This window comes from Sebastes fasciatus, chromosome 11, assembly GCF_043250625.1.
Source record: "Sebastes fasciatus isolate fSebFas1 chromosome 11, fSebFas1.pri, whole genome shotgun sequence".
Taxonomy (NCBI): Eukaryota; Metazoa; Chordata; class Actinopteri; order Perciformes; family Sebastidae; genus Sebastes; species Sebastes fasciatus.
Window position 1 is genome coordinate 18,884,800 of NC_133805.1, and position 23,252 is coordinate 18,908,051.

At 40.7% G+C, this 23,252-nt stretch overlaps 1 protein-coding gene across 5 annotated transcripts in view; it reads right to left on the reverse strand.

Annotated features, from left to right (window-relative positions):
- The window catches only part of LOC141777254 (A-type potassium channel modulatory protein DPP6-like), a 106,027-nt gene that overhangs the window by 47,869 nt on the left and 34,906 nt on the right, over positions 1 to 23,252 (reverse strand). The window contains exon 1 of one of the 5 annotated variants that reach the window (XM_074651343.1): positions 6,295 to 6,495. The exons of the other annotated variants lie outside the window; for them this stretch is intronic. Within the exon in view, the coding sequence (XP_074507444.1) occupies positions 6,295 to 6,360 (66 nt within the window). The 5' untranslated portion in view covers positions 6,361 to 6,495. Of the gene's footprint in view, positions 1 to 6,294; positions 6,496 to 23,252 lie in introns of those variants that run through there. 5 annotated transcript variants of the gene reach the window in all.

Sequence of the window (23,252 nt, forward strand, 5' to 3'; positions counted from 1 at the left end):
CTTAAAGTGTGTGTGTATTCGTCTGTATGTGTGTGTACTTATCTACAATTGGACTTGAAACTAGTGGGACCTGGCTATCTCTCATGAGTATCTGGATGTCTTTTAGTAGGACTTAAAACAGGAACATTTTATGCAGTAAAGTGGACACATTAAAGGTCTTATTGATGACATTTTTATGTAGACGAATATTAAAAAAAAAAATAATAATACATCCACAGAGCTTTTAGAAAGGTGCAAAATAAAAGTATGGCTATTCCTAAAAAATTAAAGATTGTGAATTAATCATTTAAAAAAATATATATAATGTTTTGTTTATCTCTGTGGAAGATATCTGACATTTGGTTCCCACTTCTAACAAGGCTTGTGAGCCAATAGTATAACAACGCTGGTATTTCTTTTTTATCTCTGTGTCGTCAGCGATCAAGTTGCCAGTTAGTGTTGGAAAAAAACAAATAAAAGGCTCAGTTTGAGGGTAAGCATCCGGCTTCACTCTGGTACCAACCCAAGTGCTCAGCGTTAAAAGGAGGCTGCCTCTGCCATGACTGACCACACTGACACTGGTGTCTCCATCAGGCTGCAGGATAAATTAATTTACCATGGCAGCAAGTGACAACCGATGTTAGCACATATTACCGGTCTTAACTTAATCATCCAAACAACAGTAACCCATAAAATCACAATTCAGCATATTTAAACAAAACCAACAACAACTACCAACAGCCACAGTCCTTATAACCTTTACTAACGTGTTGTCACCAGTCGACCATAAAATATGCCGGTTGTACAATGAACTGGCAACCACTTGTTGTGAAGTGAATGCAATGGAACGGGCGAGGGAGAATGCGGCATCTAGTGGCTGAATGTTATCAATGTTATCAATAGCACCTTTAACATGTACAAACTGACACAAATCTATAAAAAACTCACAGGACATACAACAACATATAGTACAACACACAGTATTTATAACAGCAAACATAGTAGAGCCAAACCCAAAAAATTAAATTAACATTTTGACCTGATGATGGGGTTTGATTAAAAGTCAGGGGATCACCAAAGTCAGTAGCGTGGCTAAAAACATAAAGAAACACACGCATACTGTATCTACAAGAATTTGCATTCAATTAGACATAAAAATTAAAAAATAGGAGCTAATAGCACATTCAAATGCCGCTAAACGGATCCTCTATTAAAAACATTCATCTTCTCAGAATACACAGGAATAATTAAGCAATTAGAGCAGAGCCAACAAAAACAATTAGTTATGTGATCTCAAAGCACTATGCAATATAATTTAATGATAATACTGTAATTTTCTACTGTGGCATGACAACAAAATGTTTTCCAAAGCCTGTTGCTCATTTTGTGCAGCATAACTGTCCTCCAACATTGAGCCGCAGGTGGGGGTGATGGATGAAGAGTTTCTCTTCCAATAAGAGTCTTTATCTTCCACAACAGAAGCAAGTTTTTGAGTCACTAACAAATTCCAAATTTCTCTAATATTGCCATAACATTTGCAGCATGAGCGTTGACTCACACACACACTTGCATAAGCCTGTGGATTGGCAACTCTAAATTTCCATCTGTAATGTTATCCCAACAAAGGAAACCATAGCAAAGCGGTTTAGTGTATTTGCTAAAGAGTTACTATGGTGAGGCTCAGTGTGTTGCCACAATTGAAAGTGTGTTGATTTCCTGGGCGACCCTTCCTGAAGGTAATCGTATAAAAGAATCCACAAAACAGATGGGGAGGAAATCCATCCCAATCTGTGTAGAACAGCGGTTTTCAAAGTCTGAGACTGTGGCCTTCCATCAGACAAAGCTTGGAAAAAGGCGCTTCCTCACCCCTTTGCTCAATTCCTGGATGCCTGTGGGATCATGATGTTATTTGATCTCATAGACACTCAACAATTGAGCCAAGGTGGTCTAATAATGCTGTCTGACATATCTTCAGACTACAACAAATACATATAAAAAGGTCTGTCCTAAGGCATTCACAAACTGTATTTAAGAAGTGGACGTAGTCACCGTTATGTCACCCATTGGTTTCTGGACCGCCGTTTTGAAGCCTCGAGTTTGGCATTTTGGCCGTCGCTATTAAGACAACCGAACGCAGATTAAGACATTTTTAGGTGACCAAAATATTAATATCAACTTTCATGAACTGAAAACACACTGTGAAAGGGTTAAAGTTGTAAGACGGAAACACGGACAACTCCTAGATCCGACAACGTCGTGGTAGCGACCTGTCAATCATAAACCACGCCCTAAAGCATCCCCTGCTTTATTGTCTATTTGACTCTATATGGGACCATAATTTACTGATTGAACATCAAGCTGTATTGAAGAAGACTTGAAACTAGCGATTGAGACCATAAACTCATGTTTACAATGTTTACTGAGGTAATAAATCAAGTGAGAAGTAGGGTCATTTTCTCATAGACTTCTATACAATCAGACTTCTTTTTGCAACCAGAGGAGTCGCCCCCTGCTGGATATTAGATAGAATGCAAGTCTAAGGAACTCGGCTTCACTTTTCATACCCGGAGGTTGCCCACTGGGCATTCATCAAAAAGAGTAAAATTCCCCAAAACTACTGTATCTCTTAACTATCTCTTTTACCAAATCACACACATTTAGGCTATTCTATGTGACCTCCTTTTGATAACTAATATTTTTTCACTTCCATTCACTGAGCCTCCCCTGAAACTGTTTGGAGCCCCTCTGGGGAGGCCCGCCTCCCACTTTGAAAACCTCTGGTATAGAATAAATAACTATTTGAGTGTTTTCTTCAGAGATTAGAAGTGAGAATCTGCAGGAAGAGATCTAAAAAAGTGGGAAAAGTGCGTCATTGTGACAAAAAATACCAAATGTGGAGTTATCAGTAGATGTTTTCTGGGCTTTGTGTGTCTCTTCATTGGTCATTGTACGAATTAATAACATGTCGTACTGAGCGTGTGAAACTGGGAGAGACAGGAGAAAAGTAAAAACGAGGCAGTGTTAGCGTCTGCCGACTCAACAGGAAAAAGGCATGAAGACTGAGGGAAAGAAGTGTTTTCTCAGAGGATATGAATTACCGCCTGCCTCTGGACAAAACTGGCTCAGTATCTTTTAATCATCAGAAGAACTGAAGCACACAACAACATGACTGAAGTTGAATCACTCAAGAATGGATCAGCTGGATGTAACCCTCGCGGCTGTTTTGTCTCTTTCTTTTTTTTTAAGATTCCCTAAAAATGTCCCTGAAAATTAAATCCATTTTGAGAAAAAGGAAAGATAAGAGACCTATTATCCTTTCAGAATAATTATGTGCACACCAAGTGCATCTAGAATGATGAAAGTTTCAGGGGGACATTCACACTGAATTTAATCACGGCAGAGTCTACCCATCTTATCCATTATACAACAGGTCTTCTTATATTGCATGGGTCACCTTTGATCCCCCCTCAGTCTGGATAGGTGCTTGTGTTTTAAATGACGGTACGTCTGCTGCTGGAGAAATGTGATACCATAAAAGTGAATGTATACCTTGAACAAGACAATGACCTGGAGTTGAAAAGCAGCGAGTATAATAATGGAATCATAAACAGCAAACTGAGTGAGAGCAACAATGTGTTGGCAATTTTCTGTACGCCCTTAAAGCATCACGATCAGCAACAATGTGAGGGTCTGTTTGCAGCGGTGCTCAACAAAAGAGACTGACAGTGATGCCGTATCAGATAAAGAATACGGAGGTGCATTTGCTGAGCCTGTGCTCTAATGAAGACAGCAGAATTTTAAATGGAGAAGAAGATAAGAGAGCTTATATTCTCAGATTCGAGCTGTGGATAAAGAGGAGCCAGGTGCAACACATCGCCCAGCTGCATTAAAACCTCCCCTGTCAGCACCAGTGATGTTGCAGTCCAGAGTTCAATTCTCAGATGTGCTTCTACAGCTGCACGGCACTTCCTGTGCTCTGATATTCTTGTCTCTGCGCCTCCGTCTTCGCATCATTAAAGAGTACACGCACAGGCTGGCATTTGCATTTGAAACTGATATTGCCAACGAGCAAGGTCACTGTTGAAGCTACGGCGGCGTCACTGATGAGGGGGAGGTTGGGTATATTTTCCGAGCTCCCCATCCACCAACAGGAAATAGTGTTGTTTGTACAACGTCTGCACACTGAAAAAGAGAAAAGAAGTCGAGGCCCGAGCGAATAAAGATGCATCTTTCCTTTTCGTTGTCAAAGGTGAAATGATTGCTGCATGTGCATAAGGATAACTGGGTATTATGACATGTACAGACGCTCTGTGAGCTTCCTTTTTCCGAAGTCTGACATCCGATTTCCTCTCAACCTTCAAAAGTTGCTCATGCTTCCCTTTCTTTCTGTTAAAACATGATCTGCTGCGCTGCTGTCGACTGCACTCCCCGCTTTCATAAATGTATGAATAGGACGCCAAAAAAATAAACACTTTACACTTAAAATATTCAAAAGGTGTTGGCTGCATTCTAGACACAAGAAAGAGATCTTCACGCAGCTGAGAAAGTGCACAAGGAAACGAGAAACACTAAAATGCAGGTGAGGTTCTTCAAATCTTTCCCACATTGAGAAAACTTCATTTAATAATATCCTGCTCATGCATCAATTCTGTACCGTGCAGAACCTTCAACTCAACTGATGAAACAGACCTTTTTTTTTTTAATTCAATGCAGAAAATGTACCGTAAAAGAGCCAAATACTTAACAATCAACGCCTGTTATGCAACTAGATTTATTGTCAAGATGTTCTCGCTTCATACGAGCAAACATGGGTTTATTTCTGTGAAGCACCTTTCAACCTAAATTATGGTACCACTGCCAGGAGCTCGGTTATGTAAACCCATGAAGAGGATAGTGCCAATTACATCACTTCACAGTGTTCCCTATGGCCTCACACACACAAACTCAATGAGTTCACAAAACAATGCAGAGCAATTAACACCCACTCTCTTGTCTTTTCTCTCTCACACACACACACACACATAAACATTATTCTTCTGGCTGTGTAAACTTTTATCTTTTGTTTCAGATCCAAAAACGAGATTTTGTCCCCGACACCAAACTAAATCAGAGGACCAGAAGCTGTTCTCTCACAAAGTCAAATTGACACCAACAACAGGCTGTTACCATCATGTTTACCATCTTAGATTAGTGTGTTTGCATACTAACATTTGCTTATTAGCACTAAAGACAGACAGCTGAGGCTGATGGGAATGTCATTTGTTTTGCAGGTATTTGGTCACAAGTACGGGACAAATTAAAATTTTGACCAGATGATGGGGTTTGATTAAAAGTCAGGGGCTCACCAAAGTCAGTAGAGTGGATAAAAACCTTGCAGAAACACACACATACTGTATCTACAAGAATTTACATTAAATTAGACATAAAAACGAAAAAAATAGCAGGAGCTAATAGTACATTCAAATGCCGCTAAACGGATCCTCTATTAAAAACATTCATCTTCTCAGAATAGACAGGAATAATTAAGCAATTAGAGCAGAGCCAACAAAAACAATTAGTTATGTGATCTCAAAGCACTATGCAATATAATTGAATGATAATACTGTAATTTTCTACTGTATAGATGCTATACACCTGTGGACTGAGGTTACAACAGGAGCTAATTAAATATTTAGGCAGAAGTTTAGAAGTTGGTGCATATACATTCAATGAAAGCTGTGTTGAATGTTTTGGTTATCTTGTTAAAATCTGCTGTTTTCTCTGCTGCACACACACACACACATATACACACACACACATAAACATTATTCGTCTGGCTGTGTGAACTTTTATCTTTTGTTTCAGATCCAAAAACGAGATTTTGTCCCTAAAACCAAACTAAAAAAAAAAAAAAAAAGGACCATGCAGAAGCTGTTCTCTCACAAAGTCAAATTGACACCACACATTATGTGTTATGATATAGATGCTATACACCTGTGGGCTGAGGTTACAACAGGAGCTCATTAAATATTCAGGCAGAAGTTTAGAAGTTGGTGCATATACATTCAAACTGCAACCATTTCTATAGCCAAAAAAGTCAAACAGAAACAGAGATAAAAAAAAAAAAAAGAAGCTGTGTTGAATATTTTGGTTATCTTGTTAAAATCAGCTGTTTTCTCCTCTGCTCCAACACACACACACACACACACACACACACACACACAGGCGCGCTCGTTAGGAGAGATAACGTCGCCAAATGCGCACAGAATATTATTATATTATATGAGCGCAAAAGGAAACAACAGCGCGTCTGAAGTCCTGAAGTCTGGTTCCTACCTGCTCCTCCTGCTGCTGCTGTTGAGCTGCTTTCACCGGCCCGCTCGCGTCTTTTCCAGAAGTCATGACGGTAAATAAAAAAAATAAAATAAAGAGGGGAAGAGAGAGGAGGAAGAGGAGGAAGAGGAGCGAGAGCGCGCCGGCGTCCGCTGTTGACAGGTGCAGAATAATGAAGAGGAGAGAGACGCAGAGAGAGAGAGATGGGGAGAGAGAGAGAGAGAGAGAGAGAGGCGTACAACGTGTTCAAGGATATCAAGTGATTTGCTAGAATAATGAAGAGACCGTGTGGGTGCAGACAGAGAGCAGGCAGGGTTCAGCTGATGTGGAGGAAACTGTGGACGGCAGCGATGTGGGAGGTTCAGTTTGCCTTTCAGAGTGGCAGAGTCATAACCCACAGCTAGAACACTCACATCTATACCCACCAATACCCACCAATAGTCCTCAATCTATTGGAGGTATTTAGGACTGAGGCGCGTTTATGCATGCATGGGGGAATCAGAGACGGGAAGGATTAGTCAAAGTCCATTTTATTATATCACAAATCATAAATTTGCCTTAGGTGGGCTTTACAAGCTGTACAGGATGTGACACCCTCTGTTCTTTACAGTATGACCCTTCTCATCGGATGATGAAAAACTCCCCCCCACCAAAAAAAAAATTTTAAACGGAAAAAAAAATGGGAAAATGGATTAGACGTCCTTTAAAGGGACTGTTTGTAAGATTCAGAAATGCTTGTTAATAGCGACACCTGTAGCCGTTAAGTCAACGAAAATCAGCGTCCTGTTACTTGCGCTTGTGCTCACTCTAAATAGACATGAACGAGCATCGCTTAAAACAGTGAGGCGAGACACGTCAGCTAAAACCACAATATCACTCTATATTTCACCTGCTTGGCAGTAATGTTAGCTGACCAGACGGAGGACTCTCCATGAATCAATGCTGATCCTAGTGTTGGCTTTTCTTGCTTCAGCCTCCGGGGCTGAAACAGGAGGAGAAACGTTATCGTCTCCGACCGCAGCAGGAGGGAGACACGGCACCCGGTCAGAGACCATAACGTTTCTCGCTGCGGAGCCCCGTCACTTCACAAGACACGGGAAACCTCTGTTGGTCTGGAGGAGCTGCAGCAGTTATTTCTACACAAACGTCCACTGTACATTCACTAGATATACTAACTGTTCTGCAGTGTGGAGTGAGCGCGCATGAACGTGAGGTGGAGCGAGACAGCGAGAACGCACGCGGTGTGTGAGTGAAGCCAGGCAGGCAGCGGAGCAGAGACTCCAGCCACACGTGAGCGTGCATATGCGAGCGCGCATGGGAAACCGACCCAGTAGATTTATACGTGTAAAAAGTTACAAAAAGGCCGTTTAAGCAGTAAAAACAAATGTCAACATAAATAGTGCTGCTATGAAGTTATGAAGAACTACAATAATTAGACCAAAAAAGAAGCAAAAACTGAAGTGAAATTACTTTGTTAAAAGGTATACAGTGTGGAGGATTTGGCGGCATCTAGTGGTGTGGTTGCACATTGCAATCACCTGAGTACCCCTCCGCTCACTCCTCCCTTTCCAAGACTTTGGTAAACGTGAGCCGCCGATTGCAAAACCGTGGTAACGCCATACGTCTCGCTCAGAGGTCATCCTTACCATAAAAACTATACTTTAGGAGCAACGGAAGTCAGACAGCGGCTGGTGGTATCACAGTTTTGCACTCTGATGGATCGTGTACACAGGGGGTGTCTTTGGACGCACAGGATTGCCTCGATTCCCAGCATTGGCCGCTTGATGGGCTACCACTATACACTATAGGCACCTGATTGGACCCACGTTTTCACGATTCTCAGTTGCAGCCGATTATACACTAATGAAAACATAGTGATGAATATTATATTCCATTTCTGCTAATAAATCTACCAAAATGTTACACGGTGTTCCGGGTAGTGCATAAGTTTTCTCTGCAGTCCGATTCGAAACTGCAACTATTTCCATATCTGCCCCCCTCCATCGTAACACAAAGGAGAGCTCAAGGTTCTGTCCTTCCACCTGGACCTATATTTAGTTGTACCATGCAGGCTCCATTTCCCACCGAGCTCGCAGCAAGTGATAATACGGAGACCTGTCAGTTCGGATCAGATCACTGTGGGTACTCATTACTGGCAAGTCCATTACACAGGAAATGGAAACAGGAATCAATGCAAGAAGAACTAAATACTTTCAGGTATCAGCGGAGTTGTTTTCGGGGTTGTTTTTTTAATCTGGCTTAAGTTAAAAGTGCTACATTCATGACTGATTGTGTTCTGTGCATTGCAGTTTAGGGAGGAGGGGGAAGAAAGATTTGCATATCCATACCCATAAAAATCATATTCACCCCACTATATTGCATGCCAATGCTGTTGTGTTGTCTGCCAATAAAACAAAGGGTTGCTGCTGGCCTGGCTCTTGAGAAGCTGTGTTGCTGCCGTCCTCCCACATAGAGCAGAAATAGTTCCAGTTCCTAACAAAACATTGTTTGCGCTGCAACTCTCTCACCGTGTGTCACATCTCTGTGCACACACAATCCACATTCTTGTTAGCACAGCTTGTCTGCCTATTTGTGTTGCACGCACACACACACACACACACACACACACACACACACACACACACATGCATCCCCTCTTGTTCTGAAGAGAGCTTTTCTTCAGAAGTCATGCGCAGTCTCTGCAGAGCTCCTGGCCTTTTGAACCAGTCATCTGTTGGAGGGAAAGGAACTGAACAATCTGAGATAAGAAAGAGAGAAAGTCCGTGATGTGAGTCAGCGGCAGAGAGGAGAATATGTTTGGCATCGGTACGAGGGAAAGACTCCCCTGTTGCAATGTCTTCGGTGTAATGCAGAGCAGTGCCTTTATTGTCATCTTAAGGCCTAATTGTTGTTTTCTCAGCCTCCGTTGAATGAACAGCCAATAGGAACTCTCTCTCTCTCTCTGAAATGACCTGTGATTGGCCAAAGTCTCCCGTCACGAGCTGCATTTTTTAAAGCCTGAAATCAGAGCCACGAGGAGGTGCAGAAGTCTAGTTTTCTCTCAGAACACTTGAATTACAATATGCTGAAAGGTTATTATGGAATCTTTACCCAATGATGCAAAAAAAATATTCTGCCTACCACCACTTTAATCAACAGATCTGTAAAACTGAGTTTCTCCACAAAGAATCACACAAAAGCACCAGTTTAAATCTGGTGTTTACCAGAGATGTGCTCATGTATGTCAAGTACTGACATACAGAGATGCCTTCACTACAGATGTAAGTACGGATGCACCCATCCTTCCTGCCAGGTTGGTATCTGCACCAATATCAGACCTTATTAAGTGAAATATGGGGTCGGCCGTGATGGGGCCGATCTTGAATACAGTTTCTTCCTCAATGTCATTAAACAAATTCATTGTTACCACTATCAGTCACTGGGGGACGCTTACTCATTTTTTAATTCCCTCACAGTGAGTTATACAGATTTAAATCAGGTAGGTACCGGAATTGGTACTAGAGAGAAAAAGTCAGATGTGTGCATCACTACAAGTAAACATTGGGGCTGCAACTAACGATTATTTTCAGTGTCGATTAATCGAGAAAATAATCAACAGATTAATCAATTAGTTGTTTGGTTTCTAGAATGTCAGAAAATGTTGAAAAATGTCAATCAGTGTTTCCCAAAGCCCAAGATGACATCCTAAACTAAATGATAAGGTGGAGACTTTCACTGGGATAGTGGCTTGTTAGGCACTAAAACCACAGCACAGCTGCATGCAGCACACTAATCTTATCAATTAACGGTTAATAATCGGTTAACGAGGGTTGGTTATCGGTTAGAAAAAAAATTCAAAATTAGCATCCCTAAAAGGAAGAATAGAAAGAAATTATAGAATAGTAAGAAATTACACAAACAGATACAGGACTGAAAATAGAAAGAAAGTAGCTGGATGCAAAGACAGTGTTTCCTAATGTTACAGATGAAACACAGAGTGGCAGGACGATTACCACCGACACTGGACTTTACAGCGTGAAAAAACACAATTGGCCCTGCTGTCACTGCGCAGCTCCACACATGGCCTGAGGGAGCTGCATGACTGAGCCAGGACTCATTTCAGCACCACTGCTGTGGACAGCTCCACTGACAGAGAGCCTGTTTACCTTCCACTGAAATACATTCAAATAATCTTATTTGGACATAAAGCATGCGCAACTGGGTCTGTTTTGCATAGATATCACAATAAATAAGAAAAACTGTTTACAAATTAAATGAATTTCACAATTTAAGATTACAGTTTAATCCCCAAATGTGTGACAGTCTCCTCTCCTCTGTTATCACTCATGCTAAAGTGCTTCCCACGGTCGCTCAGTGACAGATTAAACTCAGCTTGCTGTCAGAGGATGCGAGCGCCTGAGAATTAGCTGCGCAAAAATTTGAACTTAAAAGAGGTGAAAGGCAACAGGACATTTACAAGATAAACACCGCATTAAACAAAAAGCGAACAGCCGAGAGACCAGCCGAGCTCTAATAAACAAGAGAAGAAATCCAAACGCTGTGAGGGGTACAACAATTGATCATCAGAATAACACATTACTCGCAGGTTCCTGGCAACAACAACAAAAAGAACCAACACATAAGCATGCTTAATTGAAGAACTAAAAGAAAAATGCAGCCATGTGGGGTCAGAGCGAGCCAGCAGAGCCTTTGCTGTGCTCCTTTAAACCGCATTTTTATCAGCTAATTGACATCTTTTTCATTTAAATTCAGTGTTTTCATTGAGTGTTTTATGTGCTGCCTGAGACAACATCTCTAAGCGGACCTGTCAAATAAATCCAAAACTCTTAAACGAGCACTTTGCACCAAGCAGTGTCTTTTTTTCTTTTTTTTCCTGTCTAAGGGACCAACAGTCTTTTATTTAACTGTCAATAAACAATGTGGAAGTCTTTAACTGCATGCTAGCTCCCCCCAGTGATCACTAGTTGTCTGACATCTTTATGTTGGTCAAAAATAATGAATACATTCAGCAAATTTCTCACAGGACAATTCCTCTTTAATTGTTTTTACTCCAGGGCTTGTGTTTATTTCATTACGAAAACACAGACGCAAATTAGAGTTTATTATGAGAACGTTAACTTGTAGGTTGGTGGGGGCCGTGTAGTCATTAAAAATGCAAATCATTTCAATTGATTAATGCCAGGAAGTGTTTTGTTTTTTTAATGGAGATTGTGGATAGAGAATATAAAAGTCTGAATCCCAACCAACTCCGTCCGTCAGTTCAGACTGTAGATAAAGAGAAAAAGAGCGAGAGAGAAATGAGGACGCCTAACAAAGGCAGGGACAGTTTTGTTTGATAACCGATCATTATCAGGCAGCCGCGCTCTCCTCAGACCAAACAGCAGAGCAGAAAGCCTCACACAGCCACAGCCACTTAAAACCAACAATGCCAGGCAGCACACCATTATCCACCATGCTTTTGTATAAATGCATCCCTGAGGCTTTTTCCCAGCGTACAGACAGCACATTATCACTACGGTTATGAATATAATATCATCAACACCTGTGCAATCTAATGCACTGCACCTTTGCAAAGTGTATAATTTTCACATTTAGTCTAAACTGTGTGCGTTTTTTTTCTTTTATAGTGGTGTTTCAGCAACACACCTTTTTGGATTGACTTCTAATTGTCAATATTGTGTACTGACAGTCAGCATGTTAAAATTTGACCTTGTCACATAGTATTTAGTGTATTTTATACTTGGTAGGGAACATCACTCAGCAGGGCTACACTTGAGGACGCTGAGGGCATTTCCTCAGCTTTTTGTCTGGGAATTTGATTATTTTAGCAGCCTAGAAAAACTACACACTACAATAAAAAACAGAACAATGTCCATGTCTTTTTTGTGAAATAATTAGTGAACGGTTCGTACAGCTTTTTTGTGAACAACTATAATTAATGAAACATTATCTAGTTTTCTGCTCTTTTGATTTATAGAATATGATTTCACAGGGAAAACACTTCCAGAAGAATTGAATGTTCAAACGAAGGCTGTGATATGCAAATAATGAAATAATCATTTAACTATAGCAAGTTTTTTGCCCGTTATTTATAGTAATAATAACAGTCTAAAATTATGCACAAATGCATAGTTTTAAGTCAAAAACACAATATCTCCTAGTATCTTTTATTCACTGTCGAAATTCAGAATGCGTCTCTTTATCCTGCTGCATAATATGTAGGAGCATCCTGACGGAGACACTGCTCCTAAAACCTGATTAAATAGCTCACATGCCTCAGTTCTGAATGTACTGTATAGGCTACCTGCATGTCTGGTGTTGATTCCAGGCTATAGACATCCTATAATATATTATAGAACGATACTCTAGGCTACAAATAACACAGGAAAGCACTTTAAGTATTAACACTAAGGGTAAATATACAAACGCACCACCTTAACCCTATAATGTTTTAGTTGGAATATTATTGGAGCATTATAGGCCTACTATAGAAGATGAATAGCCCAAGTATAATAATATTACAATAAAATCACAGCTGATTATGACTGACAAAGTATAACATGCTTAAAGAAGGAGCAAGAGAGCAAGAGATTGCTGATACTGGCCAGTAAACACGCCAACATGTGAATAAGGGGAGTACTGGCACTTATTTTTTTCCACTTCAAGCACTAGACTAACCACAATTGTTCATCACAAAAGCATCTTTAAAACTAGACAAAAGTCTTTTTTGCCATTTTTTAGCAAAAATATTGCAGAAAGTAATGGAACAGTGAGGAGCAGCCACATTGAGCTGTTAGATGAAGAGCTGCAGGCGTCAGGCCGAACACCTCCAACTCCTCAGCAAGGTAATCAAATGTAGTGTGCCCCTGCTGCTGTGTGGAAAACTATGTGCAGCATGAAACCAGATCACAGTTGTAGTTATTATTGACTGACCTCTTTAAAATGTGCATTTGTTTGGTCGCACTGCAAACAGATACACCAGTAGCACCTTTTGTTGCATTTCTGACAAAGTCACGGCAATGAGTGTTTGCTGTAGCGTTAAACTACACTTGCTGTTAAACCTTAAGGGTTACAAAAACATAAGTAATGCAAATAATAGACTTTATTTATAGTGTCTGGTCAAATTTTCGGTAGGGGGAAGTACCGTAGTGTATGTGTTGTGGGGACATGGACCTCAGCATTTCAAATATCTTGGCCTCTCATACAGCATTTGGACCATTGAAATGATGCCATTGAAACTCTGCAAAGAAAATAAATGAAAATAAAACTGCATGACTGTCATTTTAAATTCTTCTATGATCCATAGAAGAATTGATGGCTGCTGATTTAGGAACAATCTGTTTCCATTCAGCTATGCTGCCCCCTGTCAGCCCGGCCAACTCAATCATCAGTCACGTCCCTTTCACCCTCTGGTCCTCCGTGACTCCTTCAGCTGTCCGACTAACACCTGCACCGCCGCGTGTAAATACGGCTGTTTGCATCACCCCTCCCCGTCTGCTGAGCTGCGGCTGTAAATCACAGGTTAAGGATGGAGCTGGCGTGTGGCTACTGTATACTTCAACGTCATCGATTACTGTTTACTGATTACTGATGTGAGAAAACACGTCTATGTGTATCAGGAGTGACGAAAGACAGAAGTTTTCAGACTGCAGGCAGAGGTAGTTTTTCACTGAGGGGTAATTAACAAGTCCACACAGTTTTTAATCAGACTCATTATTGGTCTTTTACCAAGAGAGGACTTTCAAGGGGACGCAATTAATCTACCATTGTCTTGTCTGGAACTGTTTAGCCACACGCTATAAAAAATTGAATTAACTTTTTTATCATTCCCTAGCCTCTGAACCTCAGTCCTTGACCCCCATCAAGACAATTTTTCTGGGAAGGCTGCCCGACTGGTCAACTTGATCGTTGGGTAAGAACAACACAACCAGTGGGTTCATGTTACTCAATGAAAAAAAGCCAGTACAGTATACACACATACTGTACATTCTTAAAGTAAAAAATGTATAAACTTGTAATTATCTCAATATGCTGAAATGTTTCTTTTTCTCCAACTGGCTACTGACTTTTCCACTACATCCTCAATCCAGTCGCATGAAAAGGCGTATGAATGACACGATAATGTGTGAGGCATTTACCGCGCAATAAAAATGTCTTTCTTGCTTTTGGCTATCATTTGTACGCCATGTAGTCTGTGCGGACTGCAAAGTAAACATCCACGTAAATATGCTACAATCAGAGCTAGCGAAAAGCGAGAAAGACTGCTTATGACAGGCGGGAGGGGAGGTGGCTGCATCCAACAAACACACGACTTTTAACCAAGCCCCCAGGAAGAGCGCCGGTCGTCGATCCCGACTTTGTAGTGGCCAAAAGGCAGTACTGCAACTTCCGTGTCAGTCACGTGATGCATTGGGCCCAAAAAGACTTTTTCCCATAGACTTGCATTGGGAAAGAGACGTCTGTAACTCAGCGGATAATTTTTTTTGAGGTGAATCAACTAAAGTTGTAAAACACACTAATAGCCAAATCCAGATTTATTTCCCTTCCTCCGTTCATGTGAGTGAGACCCAGACCAAGGCTGGAGCGCAAACCGTGACGACAGTTTGACGTTAGGACCCCATGACCAAGTCATGTGAGCGAGCAGACGCTACTCCGCCAATCATCTCGGACGCTACTTCTCCAAGATCCGGGTACTTTTCCAGACGGAAGTCGAGCCATTTAGGCTTCATGCGCCAATGAGCAACTCTCATAGGAATGACTGGGGCCCCGCCTCCAACGCTGTATCCAGTTCTTTTAATACATCCATGTTTTTAACCAAGAGTCCAGTGTTCGAGACCAGTGTTTTGTCTTGCAAGTAACATTTGTCATGTTTTTTCAGTTTTGTGACGTGATTTCCGTAAGTTATGTTACTGGGCTGTTGGGGTGAAGGAATTTCCCCTGCCGTGACAATGATTTGCTCAACAGCGCGATGTGTGATATTATTGCCATTTTCTTTTTTTTTGCAAATTACTTAATTTTTTCAGATTTGAGTGCTATATAAATAGGTTTTATTTTTAGGCTATTATTATGTATATAGTTGCTTTTTAAAACAAATTAAATAGAACACAGAAGGGCAACGAGGTGCAACATTTTTTGGTTGCCATGATACGGAATATCCACAAAAGTAAAAATATCGGCACAAGGAAGAGTACTTGCTCTGGATGAAGGGGGAGAGGACGGACCTGTTGTTGTTGTTCAGCACTTGTAGCCTCCATTGTGATTGGACGACTGAGTAAAAAGTGACGAGCGAAGCGTTTTACCCAAAGTTGAACATTTTTCAACTCTTGGTGATCAGAAAAAATAACTAAATAATAAATGTGCAGCGCTCAGCGCAGAATAGACGCTCAGCACCTCGTCACACTGCTGGTGTGGCTGACTTGTCAACAGCGTGGTATTGCAATATTGCGGTTATTGTGACAGTCCTAGATGTTACTTTGTTTCCATAAGTATTTTACTCAGTTTACATACTTATTTTAAGGCCAACCATGACGTTTTTCCGTAACCTAATGAAGTGGTTTTGTTGCCTCAACCTAACTGCGGACGTTACCGTAATTTTGCTGCGTGGCGTAAAAATGACACGGGAAAAGTGTAAAATGCGTCCTCATGACGTGGAATGTCTGTGTAATATTGTGCTACACGCCTTCCTGTGAGACTGGGTTTACATCCTATATGATAAACAAAGCATTTATGTACTCCCATCGCCCAACCGATTCCCATCGGATGATTAAAAGTCAAGTTTCAATTCTTGCAAGGAAGTGGGGCATTTCTACAGAGACGGTAGAGGTTTTTGAAAATATTGCTTTTTTTCCAGTTCAACTATAATTCATTGTCAGTTTGCACTTTATTTCCCATCATGATTGATGCATGAAATACTTTCACTCAATCAGTATTTGAGTTGCATTTTAGAAAGACCCTTCGCACAGAGTTTTCTTTATTATTCAAACAGCATGGTATAATGTCTGTGGAAAAATGAAACCACCGAGGATGAAATTGGTTTATTTTATGTTTTGCTTTTTTCCAGTTTCATTATTCACTTTGCATTATGGCATTTTCACATCGTCTCTTCTGACTGACTCAGGCTCATGACTGTAGTTTGTTTATGCTCTATAATCTACAGTGTCGCTGTGCGCCCTATAAAATGTACGTTGCATGTGGTAACCCAAAGTATTCGCTCCTGTGAACCCTAAACAACAACTTCCCACTAGCGCTCCACTACCTGCACCCACAACTCACAAATTCTCTCCTGAGGAAAGAAGATTATCTCGACTGCACGACAACACGCCGCAGAGCAGCGAGGAACAGACGTCTCAGTGAATGCCTCCAAACTCAAACAGAAATAAAAGATCCATACAGATCATTGTCTGACAAAAATGACAGCCTTTGGGAGTGAAATGGGACTCTTCCAAGGGAAAACGGCACCAGTGGAGAAAATAACTGAGGGAAACAGTATTACAGTGCTGATGTTGCCAATAATAGAGGCTCACAATGTGGTCCCTGTTTGGCCTTCACAATCTCAGTAGTCCATTTATAGGACATCCAATCTCACAACCCTTCATTTATTGCTAGTGTTACAATAGTTACCCATGAACATATAACCTCCTCCACCTCAAGGCAGCTGGGACCAAAATCTCCTCACATTTAGGCCTACAAACGAGACACTAAACCAGACACCGCCATAATGTGGAGTGCAATACATCCAGGATAGTACAGTCTGCTCAAAAACATAGAAGATCTGAAAGAGTCTCAATGCTTACATGACAAGAGCTTTATGGGGCGCTATGGAGCTATGAGGGGCTCAGAAGAGAGAGATCTCTACCGAGAAGTCCGGCAGCCATGACAGTAACTGATCCTATAGTTCATTTATACTTGAAATATTTGAATTATTTTCTGCTTTATTTGGGTTGACTGTTTTAGCTTTTTGCCTTTATTTGATAGTGATAGTCTTGAAAGGGTGAGAGAGAGGGGACGACATGCAGCAAATGGCCACAGATCAGATTTGAGCATGCAACATTCACACCTCCTCACATGGTCACTGATTTGCCTATTTTGAATTATCCGTAAAGATCCCATTCAGACATGTTTTAAGACATAGAAAAATATACTTTGCATTTAATAATTTGTACTCCTTCTCCCTCCATGGCCGGAGCCAGACGTTGTAAACTTACGGGGCTCAGCCCAAACCTAGGGGGGTCCGGGAGCATGCTCCCCAGGGAGATCTTTTTCCCCAATTATCCAAAATCCCCTCTGTAAAAACCTTTGACTCTAATATGTCAACAAAATCAAAAAAGAGTTTTGAACCTGCATTAACCAGTGTTCAGATTTCTGTTCTGGACACATGTCCATACATGTTTAATAACGCCTAATAATGCCTAATTTGCATATTTAAACATACATTTTCAGAAAACCTACAAAAATATTTGTCTTAATGCAAGTTATAAATGTGGGACATTTCATGGAGATATCTATTAGTAATTTTTTCCCCTATTCACCTTGGCTGTCTCCCCTTAAGGTGAGCACAGAGAAGCTGAAACTCTGCACAGTGAAGGTCAAACATCCGAGCTAAGTGACAATAAACAAAATACATGTTGGAGTGGAGGGGGACTTTTAATTTTGTTTAATTAGTTGTTACTGTGTTAAATAATAAATGATTATTATTATAAGTTATTAAGGGCTGCACGGTGGTGCAGTGGTTAGCACTGGCGCCTCACAGCTAGAGGGTTGCAGGTTTGAATCCGGCTTGGGACCCTTCTGTGTGGAGTTTGCATGTTCTCCCCGTGTTAGCGTGGGTTTTCTCCGGGTACTCCGGTTTCCTCCCACAGTCCAAAGACATGCAGGTTAGGTTAATTGTGGACTCTAAATTGCCCGTAGGTGTGAGTGTGAGCGTGAATGGTTGTCTGTCTCTATGTGTCAGCCCTGCGATGGACTGGCGACCTGTCCAGGGTGTACCCTGCCTTCGCCCAATGTCGGCTGGGATCGGCTCCAGCCCCCCCGCGACCCCTAACGGGATAAGCGGTTGCAGATGGATGGATGGATGGATGAATATAAGTTATTAAATGATTATCACAGTATTTATTTCCAGGTATCTGGGACAATTGTCATCGTCAGCTGTGTACATCAACCGAACCTAATGGAAACTTAATGGAAAGTTACAGCAACTCCAAAATAACATCTGACTTTCTCTCATGAGTTCATTCCATCAAAGTGTCTTTGGAAGAAAACACCCAAAGGCACCTTTACGCAACCGTGGTCAAAAAGAAATTAAGCAAACAAAAGTTGAGAGCAGCTCTACTGCGTGGATATGACTCCGATAATAAAACACAACAGCGAGAAAATTATGTCAACAAGGAAACAGTAAAGTTGCTCATTAAGTATGGCACACGGGCACATATAGAAAAAGAGACGAGCAGGGTGAGTCAGCATGCATTTACAAAGCATTAACCCATCTGCTGATATAGTTCTCGTAAAACAGACTTACGAGCCTCATGAACTTTATGTGTGCTCATCAATGGCTTGCAAGAGGGTCGTAAAATGAGAAGGAGAACAAAGTCTAGAGTTAACACTGCATTTTGGCAAGTTGTTATGGAAATTTGTTGGAGATGAAGCACAGCTACAAGGGCAATAAACAAGGAATTAGCAGCAGCGTGTGCTGTATATTCAGATCGGGGAGTTACAAATCATAACAGAAACAAAAGTCACAGGTGTAAAATATGTGATTCAGTGGACCAAAAGGAAGCGATAATGAATCACATACAAGGAGAGGATAATTAATATATCAGCGCTGTTCTATTCTTCTTAAGAATGGAGTAGTAGAGATACAGAGGGGAGTGATTAAAAGCAAATTAGCAGCATCTGAATGAATAGTGCTTCATCGTTACCCATTCACTGCGGGTTTGAAAAGGTTTTCATCATCCCGCTACTCCGCGTCTCCAAGGACCCCCCGCCAAATAACAAAAAAATCCAATCCAGTTTATGTTTTATTATTCTCTCTATCAGTGCTTCAGACCCAAATGAGGCATTTTACACACACTCACACACACACACACACACACAAACACACACACACACACACACACACAGAAACCCGTATCTCTCTCTCGCACACACAGAGATAAAGAAATCCAAGACGCTGCCACCCAGAACAAACACAAAGCTATTCTAGTGTTATTATTGTAATTTAAACCTTCATCAACTTTGGTTTAAAGGGCCAGTTCATCCAAATGACATGCTCTTATTTGCCCAGGCTTTGAGATGTCTGTCTCTAAGATTTCTGTCCCCTCTTTAGTTCTATGGGGGTAAAGAAATTTAGTTTGTGGTGCTTACTGATTTGAAATATACAAGATGCTGTTGATTTTCATTGCCTTCGTGCCGGCGACAGCCATGGCGGGAAGCTTTATGTTTTTCAGTTGTCTGTACGTACATACGTCAGTCTGTCCGTCCCATTCTTGTGAACGCGATATCTCAGGAATGCCAGGAGGGAATTTCTTCAAATTTGGCACAAATGGTAATTCTAGTTTTTTTTATGATGTCATTTTTCAATTCAAATTAAAGCAGAATTTCAAAGAAAATTACTTTCACTTCCCTTGCATTGGGGTGAATGTAAACATCCGAGACAAATATCTCAAAACCAGGACAAATAAAACCCAAACTACCTTCATAGCCAGATAGCACTCGTGGTGGGTGAGAAAATATAGTTTCTTTTCTGTGATTTAAGAGAAACAATCCTTTAACTTGATCATTTAAAATGTTGTAACAAGACTAAAGCCTAAATTATAATTTGAGCATCCGTGAGGCTCCGAGGGGTCCGCGACGGTCCCCGAAGGTCCGCTGGGGTCTGCGTAGCGGTGGGCGATATGGCCAAAATCTTCTACCACGGTATATGTAATTTTATATCAAGGTGACGGTACAATGTCACAATACAGTAATTGTTCTGTAAATTAAGAAATGGTTTGAAATAATCATTACATTTGATTACTTTCATTTATTTGGAACTTCCATACAAACAAAGACAACTGCCTCACGAGACAACACTTTTATGTTTTAAGGTTAACAGGTGCTCATAAATACCAGCCTGACTTCAATCAGTGCGATATCAAAAATGTATATTAAAGTATACCAAAAGAAAAAAAGCCTTTTTTTCTGTAGGATTTGCTCATCTTTCATTTAAAAAAGCTGACAAAACAAAATAAGATTTGGTATTGCCAAATCTCTACCTACCGGTGAACACATTTCCACTATTGCATACTATGTACCATCATATTTGCCAGCCCCTAGATCTGTGGGCCGTAAATTTCATTATAAGAGGGTGTACGCATCGCCCTAGCAGACCGTATAAACAGGACTACGTTTGACGAAAAGTTTAGGGATCACCAAAGTCATTACGATTCATTCTGAAAGGGACATAAATGTCCGTACCAAACTTCACGGTAATCCAGGAAAGCTTTACATACATTACACAAAGATTTCAATCTCATGGTAGCACTAAAGGAAAAGTAAGTTGATTTCGAAAGTGATATGATCACCCATCATCTTTTATTAATATTAGCAGTAGTAGTTGTAGTAGTAGTAGTAGTAGCAATAATAGTGATAGTATAATCAGCAGTGTCCTTGAAACACAGAAAATATGAAAATATTGTGACAGCTTGTACACCATCAGCTCTCTGCCAGAGCTCAGCCTCTCAGGGGATTTGGATGCAGGTTTAAAACACTTGTGTCAAACTCGTATCATGTCAAAACGAATACATATTTTAGGCATCAAGGCAGCCACAAGGACAAAACCCCAGGATACCCAGAGCGATCAGTATCAGCTGCTAAGCTGTAGCCTGACTCTATCAAAGCCAGACACTGTCTCATTGTTGCGTCCTGCTCCCTGTGTGACGCTGATAGCATCAAGTGAAACATCTCACCCCGCTGAGCTCCAAAGTGTCTACTAACACCAAGATATATGTATTAATATGTTCCTGATGAGATAGTAGTGCTGAAAGAATCCCAAATGCACAACTGCACTGCAAAAAGACATTTTCATTTGTAAACAAAAGTCAGTTGACATTTGTTTTAAGTTTTACTTTTATTAAAGTCACGGTGAAACAGCGGTGGGTGGGGTTTAGTTACGAGAGGGATTTAAATTAAATCCTTGAAATATGATTGGGCTGCAAAAAAACAGTTGTCTTGGCTTAGCGCATGTAGCTAACGGAGCTGTGAAAATGTATGACTGTTCACCTCCCCACACACCTTACGTTGTTAGCTAAGGAGGATTTAACGGATAAAATAGACCTCAACCAGTGTTGCCAGATGGGAAATGCTAAACTATCGTACCAGAGACTTAAAATGATCGTATTTTGAGGGGGAAAATGATCGTACGTGAGTCATAACCACAAGAACAAATAGGCTTAAATGTGTCATTTTACAAAACAAAGTATTTAAACAACTTTTTGACACACCTAAAAATCTATCCACATGTTTTTTTTTAATCAAGTTGATGTGTATCTGTAAGTCTACCAGTCTGATAATTTTTGTAATAGTTTAGTATCAAAATTAAATTACAAGACAGCAAGACTGGATGCCTTTTCATATCCTGCATGAAAACAGTTAAGGCATTCAAAGCTATCTCTCATGCAAAACGCTCTTCAAATGAGCGTTGAGCAGCCGTGTTCAGGAGTCAAGTTCATCAACATCATATAAATGAGACAGCACAGACTAAAATCAACTACAATGTAAGCAAAACAAAATGGCCAAATTAATGGTAAATTATGGCACTTTAGGGCATTATTGATCGTACATCGTACATTTATACCCTCATTTGAAACCGGAAACTTGGGAAAAAGAGTAGAGGAACAACATGCAGCAAATGGTCCGGCCAGCCGGGAATCCAACTGGGGACTCGCCGCTCAGGGCATTTGCGCCCATGTGATATGCGCCCAAATCACTCGGTTATCGGGTCGCCCGTCTTTAAGTATTTTCTGAGGGTCCCGGTTTCCCCTCATTAGAGAGAAGACAGTATAGAAACGAAAAGAGAGAGAGATGGGCGTTGCTGGCAGGGCTCAAACTGGGAACATTGTGACTGCTTGGTCAGTTTCTTAAATCCCTCGGTAACCAGGACACCCCAAGTTCACTCAAACAAGTATACAAAACTTGACTTTCACAACTGTATTCAGTATGTATATTGAACTAATGCAAAGCTCCACAAGTTTAAATAAAGTGGTGCTTTAAGATTCAACAAAATTTGTGAGAAAAGTTTATCTTCATTAGAAACATCAAAGGTCTAATTACCTCTTCCCAATCGTCAGTTGTTTCATACTAAATGTTTGTGCTGTTGAGGTCCAGTGGGGTGAATATTAAATATGTATCTCAGTATAAAAGCTGATAATGCACGATGGGACTGGGGGAGCACTCTGTGCAACACAGTACAGCCTCTGCTTAACCACAATTAATGCCTAAAATGCATTTAGGTATTTCTATGGTGGATCCTGTGTGTCTGATTTTAGTTTTTACATCTCACTGCAGCAGTCGAGTAAGACATTCAGGAAACACATTTTGCGCTCCATTTAAACGCACAAGTAGGGATGCAGAGGCAGTAAATAGAAGTGACTGATACTGAATCAATCACAAATCAATTTCACTCCATAATACTTAACATAAACTGCAACGTATTACCAGTTAATATATGTTTATAACACCAAGTTGACCTTAAGCGCGTCCCCAGAGAGCCTGGTGTTTAAATTTAAACATTTTTAGATGTAATGACTATGATTTTGCAGCAAACTCCAACAACAACATGCAACACGGGCTGTCAACTCAAGTGCTCATTATATCATCAGACTGTTTGAAAGATAAATAAATAAATAAACAGCTCTGACACTAACTCATGCATAGAAACAGCCTGTAATTACTTTTGAAAATGTCCT